Below are 7,573 nucleotides of genomic sequence, written 5' to 3'. Positions count from 1 at the left end.
GTTTCCGTGTTCTGCGTTCGAGCTGCCCCTGTGATATCGATGTTTTAAAGCAAATAGATACCACTACTGCAAACGAAACAACGCTTATTTGTAATTTAGTGTGTCGAAGAGGAATATAAGATAACTAGCACAAATGCATCTAAAACTGTAACGTTATTAAATACATCAATTCAGAGGGAGCTTGCCATCACAGAGGAACTTCTAAGCATTCTCATCGTAAATTGGTCATGGTGCTCGGCAGAGAGTAGCAGAATTTGGTGTTGAAGTCCATAAAATATTTGTAATATAGTTTTGCTTCCATCCATGAGTTATGAGATACAATCAAACTGAAGCATGACTATGAATTGGAGCTAAATTTGGGGGAATGATATTATGCGGAAATTTTGAAGCGGTAAAGACGTGATACCTTAGAGAGAGAGAGAGAGAGAGAGAGCGAGAGAGAGAGAGAGAGTTGTACATATCACATCGCAGTGGTATAGAGCTATTAGTGCATCCTAATGATGCAGAGGTCAGGGGTTATCCTCATTTAAGAAAATGTTATGAGTATAATAATAGGGAAATAGACAATATAAATAGTACACACATGTTATCATTGTAGTGATACATCAGTACATCATACATTGTTGTTGCATAGCTAGTGGTGCAGTGATACACCATAGATGGTGCAAATTTTGTAAGTCGCAAAAACTTTTTCTTTTGATAGAAGCCCATACTGTCTCCCTTTCTAATTACTTCAAGTTCTAGCCTTGTCCTAAGTCAAACTTATTTAAGTCTGACTTTTTTTCTTTCGATAAAGGACTTTTCATTGAATAGATATATCGAGGTGATACAATCGTATTGAAAGAAAGCCCGGCCTCTACATAGCTAGATGCACACAGCCAAAAAGTCCAGAGCACCCTAAAAATAATAATTCGATACAATGCCAAGCAATAAATCTTGTCCAGCCTAAGGAGCGGTAGATCCTATCCGTAAATCACACCGCCATCCATGGGGATAGAAAACCTCCGTCGACGTACACTCCAGCCGTGTAGACGCCATCATAAAAAGGTCCATGTCCTCCGGCTTCTGCAGGATAGACCAAGTACGGAGCCATCATGTACAAACATGAATAACCTGCATAGGAGATGAGACACATTTATTGTTAAAAACCACATCATTCCTGGTAAGCCACATTGCCCAGCATAAGGCCGCCGCTCCCACAAGAATATGTGCAGAAAATTCTTTATCAATACCCCGCAACCAGTTGCCGAAAATATTCCTTGGACTACGTGGTGGGTATAAATTCGAAGCTACTTGGAACATGGCCCAAACTGCCAGAGCGAGCTTGCACTCAAAAAATAAGTGTTTGATAGACTCGTCATGTTGGCAAAAGACACATGTCTTCGAACCATGCCAGTTTCATGGTGCCAGATTATCTGTAGTTAGGATGACTGCTTTGTTTAGAAACCAGAGGAAAATCTTCACTCTTAGAGGAATTTTTAGCTTCCACAATTTCCTGTTATCTACTGGAACATCACAATGAACCATTGCATCATACATGGATTTGACCGAAAATTTGCCATTGTGATGCAAGTTCCATCGAAAAGTGTCTGGCTCATCTGACAGTTGAATGTCCTCCAGGCGAGTGAGTAATTCATTCCATGCTGCCAGACGAGTGCCCAAAAGATCCCTACGGAAAGAAATATCGCGGTTTTCTTGTCCTAAGACTTGTTTGATCGTGATAAATTTATGTCTGACAATCTGGTACAAGTTCGGATATTGCATCATTAGTGAGTTGTTCCCTAGCCAGGTATCTTCCCAGAAACGAACCTGAGAACCGTCCCTAACCGAGAAGGTCCCAAATTGATAGAAGAATTCCTTGGCCTTCATGACACCGCTCCAAAAATGTGAATCCCCAGGTTTCCTATGAATTTGAGAAATGGCATTGGATCCCACATACTTGTTGCGAATGATTTCCTGCCATACTCCATTCTCGGTGAGTAGTTTATAAACCCACTTGCTGAGAAGAGCAATGTTTTAAATCTCAAGGTCTTGGATTCCGAGGCCCCCTTGACTTTTAGGTCTGCATAATACGCTTCACCTAGCCAGTCGATATTTCTTGATTTCATTATCACAATGCCACATACGACGGAGGAGATGGCCACCATCGTCGGCTGCACCGGAAAGATCATATCTGACCGGAGGCGCCACTGACCAGATCACCATGGCCTCCACGTCGTCGCCGCAGATCCAACGCATGATGGCGCACCGACCGCAGCCGCCGCCCTTCCCGGTATAGGCCCGCGCCACACCTGCAGCTGCCACCGCCCGAGGCAAGGTGGCCACCACGCCGCCGCAACCATCGCAAACCGCGCCGCAAAGTGGATCGGCCGCCGAGCTCGCATCATAGGCGGCGCCGCCGCGCCGCACACGCCGCCGCCAAGAGTTGTCGCCTGGCGCCTCCTCGTGATCTGGCCGTCTCGCACCGGCCGTGATGCTCGAAGGGTGGAGAAGTCCCGCCGCCGCCCTGTCGTCCCGGCTTTGCTTAGCGGCACTGCCGACGGTGGCGAGGAGAGGGGAGGGGCGGGTGGGGTCGAGTGGTGGCGGCTAAAACGCGGTTAAGAGTTTGGTTTTTTTAGAATAAATATTTTTGATGGGGACGATGGGAGCGACGTAACCAAATGAAACAAAACTACCTACGTACTCCACTTTAATAGGAGAAAGATAATTGTATATTACTTCCTCCGTCGCATAGTGTCAAAAACACTTTTATATTATGAGATCCACGGAGTATAGAGCACCAACAACACTTCACGGCATCCGGTAACACGCTTGTTGGGTTTCCGGGTCGTTGGGACGACTGGGACTGTCTTGGGCTTTGCAGTGTCCTTGGGTGACGCCGGCTGGGTTGGTGTTGGTCCGTGACAGTTTCGGGCTCAGGCTGGAAAAAAGGACGCGGGCGAGGAAGAAATTGACACGGCCGGCTGTTGGATGGGAGCACGGCCGGCTGTTGGAGTTGGATGAGGACTGCACTCAAGTCAAACCGTTTAACCTACCCTTAACCATATCTACATCGGATATAACTTGGGGAAAGCGACGGGGAACTCCCTACTATATAAGCTCGGCCACCTACGCCCCAAACAAATCACAACCAACCTTCCCCAAGTCGTTAGTTCCCCCGAGCAATCGAGTTGTGTTCCCAGCGATCGATCGATCTAGGTGAGCATCATGGTTTCCGCCGACGTGGCCCGCAACATCGTCGGCATCATCGGCAATGTCATCTCCTTCGGCCTTTTCCTCTCCCCTGTGTAAGCCCACTCCTCCTCCTCTCGTCTAGTCTGTATGTATACATATATGAAAGGTGGTTGCTAGGGCATGAATCTGAGGCTCGTTTTCTAATTGTACGTATGTACGCAGGCCGACGTTCTGGCGGATCTACAAGGCCAAGGACGTGGAGGAGTTCAAACCGGACCCCTACCTGGCGACGCTCATGAACTGCCTGCTCTGGTTCTTTTACGGGCTCCCCATCATCCACCCCAACAGCACCCTCGTCCTCACCATCAACGGCATCGGCCTTGTCATTGAGGGCGCCTACATCATCATCTTCATCATCTACGCGGCCAAGAACACAAGGGTATGTACGTGCAACCCTTCTAATGCCTCCTCAATCCTCATCCGTCCCACTGTCTTTTTTGGCTTTAGTTTCCTTACAGAAGATCCTCCAGCCCCTAACCCAAGCTATGTGCATGTGCTCTGCTGTGTGTGCAGTGGAAGATGCTCGGCGTGCTCGCCCTTGAGGCGGCGTTCGTGGCTGCCGTGGCGGCCGGTGTGCTCCTCGGTGCCCACACCCATGAGAAGCGCTCCATGATCGTAGGCATCCTCTGCGTCATCTTCGGCTCCATCATGTACGCCTCCCCGCTCACCATCATGGTACGTACACCACCCCAACTTAAGGGTCGTCGACCCGTGATCTTTGATAACCGCTTTAACTTGTTAGTTCAGGTGGCTAATTAATTAATTTGCATTGTGCACGTATGGTGTGGTAATGATGCGTTTTCAAGAAAAATACCTGCCTATAATTTATTTTTAAAGTTCTAGTGGATGCTTTTGACAGACCTTAATTTGTTAAGCAGTACACCTTGTTTGTTGTTGATTATGTCCATCTAAAAGCTGCACCCACCTTTCATTTTTTTAATGCTCGTGCCAAAACCCTGTTAAAAAAAGTCCGAATTGACTTTTCACCTCTCACGCACCCAAATTCTTCTACAATATGCTACATGATATATTGTTAATCAAAAAAGCCTACGGTTTATTTCTATCTCAAAGGTAAACTTCCTTTACAGGGTGAAATACGAGCTCAGGCTAATTGTAAATGACGGATGCTTTTGCCAACTTACGAGTGTACTAATACAAATATAACTCAAAAAGTTAAGATGAAAGTAGTAATATTGTACTGCCTATTTGCAGGGTAAAGTGATCAGGACCAAGAGTGTGGAGTACATGCCATTCTTCCTGTCGCTGGTGAACTTCCTCAATGGCTGCTGCTGGACGGCCTATGCGCTTATCAAGTTTGACATCTACATCACGGTATGTACATACACATACACATTGGAAATAAGAAGTCGCAAACCCAGCCAAACATACAATCAAGAAATCCTCAGCGCGGATTGATCTAACTTTTATGTCCTCTTTAAATTTTGTGCAGATCCCCAATGCCCTCGGTACAATCTTTGGTCTCATCCAGCTGATCCTGTACTTCTACTACTACAGATCGACCCCCAAGAAGGGCAAGAATGTTGAACTGCCCACTGTCCTCACCAAAAACGCCGTTACCAGCGGCACCGTCTCCGTCACCATAGAGAAATAAACGTGGCTTCGTTTTTTAGCCCTAATGATTTTGAGTTGTTAATACCGGATGATACTTCAACAACAAGTTGATGTTAATTTGTACTACTTTTTGTTAGCTAGTAGAGTCTGAGATCACCTTTAATTTCGTGAACCATTGTCGTCTGTCCGAGACTACTAGTGCAAATTACAAGTGTATATAAATACCAATCCAGCTGAGTTATCCCAGAGATATATTATGACACCATGTATGCTTGCCTGTTTTCAATCTGCTCCTACGTGATGATACGATTGAATTTTTAATTACAGCGTGCGATGGCTTTGTTAAATTAAATTATTCAATATCCATGATGTGTTTGTATTATGTTTCGGGCAAGGTCCTATTTTGTTTTCTGCACAAAAACACCCAATGGGCTTCTTATTGGTGATGCAACTTTTGAACCCGGTGTGAGAAAAAAAGGAGAAAGACTTAACCTAATTACCGGTTTGGTTGGATGGCTCCTGCTCATTTCCCGTGACGCTGCCTTGTTACCACATCGACAGGCAACGAGCAGCTCTGCAGCTTGGTCAAGTATGACGCTTTTTTCTGAATCTTGTAACATGTTAATTGTTTGTCATATATATTTCAAAGCAGTGTGTTTAATCGCATGGTGTCTACTCTATATATAGACACACTTCTTTGTCAAGAAAAAATAGTTGAGTATAGGAAGAGCTCCGCTCAAATTAGATAGCCCACCAACTTGTGGGTCTAACTATTAAGACACCAGCCCTTTCTCACAAATTTCTATTAAGGGAAATAAAAATAACATCCAACTTGAAGCAACATCCAAACTAGCAGCCAGGCTAGCTAAACACATCAACCATAGACTACATACTGTGTTTTAATATCCAAGAGCAAGGTTTTTTTATCAATTTATTTTCTTTGTATTCGAATGATCACGAGTCATCTAGCGATTATTACTATATGAATCTAGTTAGATTCTGTTTGATCAATGATAACTTATTATAATTTGTTAGGTTTTGTTCCTGGATCATCATTATGTCATGATTTTGGTGCTGCAAAACAAAGACTAGATCTTGAGGCTCGAACTCAAACGAGTGCCCTCGATAGATATTTAGTGAGCCCGCCAACTTGATTCGGAAAATCAAACTGCAGATGTTAATGTTGATGATGGTGGTGATGATAATACGATGGTGGTTGTGGAACATGATGCAGAAATTGATGTCTTGGAGATATGATATAGGACGAAGATATGATTGAGTATTATATTCGAAGAAATACTAGACAGATGGTCCTTTTTGGTAGAACATGAAGTTTGTTCATTGCTTTCCTATCACATTGCAATTTTAGCATAATATCTGATATATGGTTAAATAAGGTACAAATAAAACAGACTGGAAATTATATAATAAACTGATAGTGTGCTTTACGCATATTAATTCTTATTATGTTACGTGAATTATTCAAAATTTTGGGCCACATTTTGGTTTCCGCCTGAAGCCCCAAATTTCTGGAGATGGCCCTGCTAAACAGCCGCTGAATGCAGCCGAAGACCGATAGCCTTATGTGAGTAGGTTTCTGGCCCTGCACTGCTCCAAACACTTCATTTGCCACCTGTTCAAAGAGCCTTACTCCCCGCTGCAACAGATTTTTGTTTACCTCATTTCTCTACAAAGGAAATGAATAGTGAATCCAATATCCAATTAGTTTGATCACAACAACACATCATCCAGCAGTTTTTTCTGTGTGGGCCTGAAACACCATCATTTCGCGTGTCCCAGATAATCCGCGGAACTGCAGCAACCACAACTAGCACTAATTTTCCGGTCACTCCAGCAAACTTATTTATCCAGGATTCCAGCAGTTATTAAATATCCATGGAAAGAAGAATAAAAGTGCATTTTGGCACAGTCAATATAAAGCACATGAGGGGAGGAGAGGAACTGATGATCAATTGCATGAGGCCAAGGAGGTTGCCAATGTCACATGGGTTGCTAATCCTAGCGCCAAAGTAGTCGGGCACTGCGTCCTATACGAATGGACAATAAGATTCATGTCCCCTACTGTCCTCCAGGTGTGGACTTTGACGCCCATGGACCGAACTAATGGGTCTATGATGGGATTATACAGTGCCATGAAAATACATTAGCATGGTAGATTAGCAATTCTCTACAGAGGTACATGAACTTGGATGGTTTGCTTACCAGAAACAATGATGTTTATGATGGTTGCCGGGTTTAGGTCACGCGCAGAGTAACTCGATGGGGATGATATGGTGCTGGCTCCTGTAATGACATCCATCTTCGTTAATGCAGATGAATCCTCGCCCTTGCCTGTTGCTCCACCCGCCCCTCCGGTAACGCCGCACCACATGACGACCCGTGCTCACGCTGGTGTGGTTTGTCCCGGCATGTGCTATTCGTCTGAAGAGTACGTGTGTACCGCATCGACTTCATCACCATTGTCGATTCCCTTTTGAGCCCGCGCTGCTTTTCGCGACCCTCACTAGCTCACCACGATGCAAAAGGAGTTTGACGCGTTGGAGCACAACATGACATCCACATGTGGAAACTTGTGTCGCGCAGCCTCCCCATGCCAACGTCATCAGTGGGAAATGGGTGTTCCACCACAGGGCCGGGCCCATAGTGGTGCCAAAGGTGCGGCCCGCACAGGGCCCAAAATTCTGGGGGGCCCATATTTTTTATATAGGTGTAGTAACAGGTAAGCGCTACTGGGCCGAGCAACTAG

General features: G+C 45.0%; 1 protein-coding gene across 1 annotated transcript; it reads left to right on the top strand.

The window, feature by feature from the left end:
• Nucleotides 1-3,095: 3,095 nt before the first annotated feature.
• LOC123040231 (bidirectional sugar transporter SWEET6b-like) lies at nt 3,096-5,034 on the top strand. The gene is made up of 5 exons (XM_044463131.1): nt 3,096-3,287; nt 3,397-3,613; nt 3,748-3,909; nt 4,447-4,566; nt 4,685-5,034. The coding sequence occupies exons 1-5, from the start codon at nt 3,208-3,210 to the stop codon at nt 4,844-4,846; spliced, it is 741 nt and encodes a 246-aa protein (XP_044319066.1). The 5' UTR covers nt 3,096-3,207; the 3' UTR covers nt 4,847-5,034.
• The last annotated feature ends 2,539 nt before the right edge of the window (nt 5,035-7,573 follow it).

The sequence above is a fragment of the Triticum aestivum genome, chromosome 2B (assembly GCF_018294505.1).
Source record: "Triticum aestivum cultivar Chinese Spring chromosome 2B, IWGSC CS RefSeq v2.1, whole genome shotgun sequence".
NCBI classification, from domain to species: domain Eukaryota; kingdom Viridiplantae; phylum Streptophyta; class Magnoliopsida; order Poales; family Poaceae; genus Triticum; species Triticum aestivum.
This window is presented reverse-complemented; position numbering and strand designations above follow the sequence as displayed.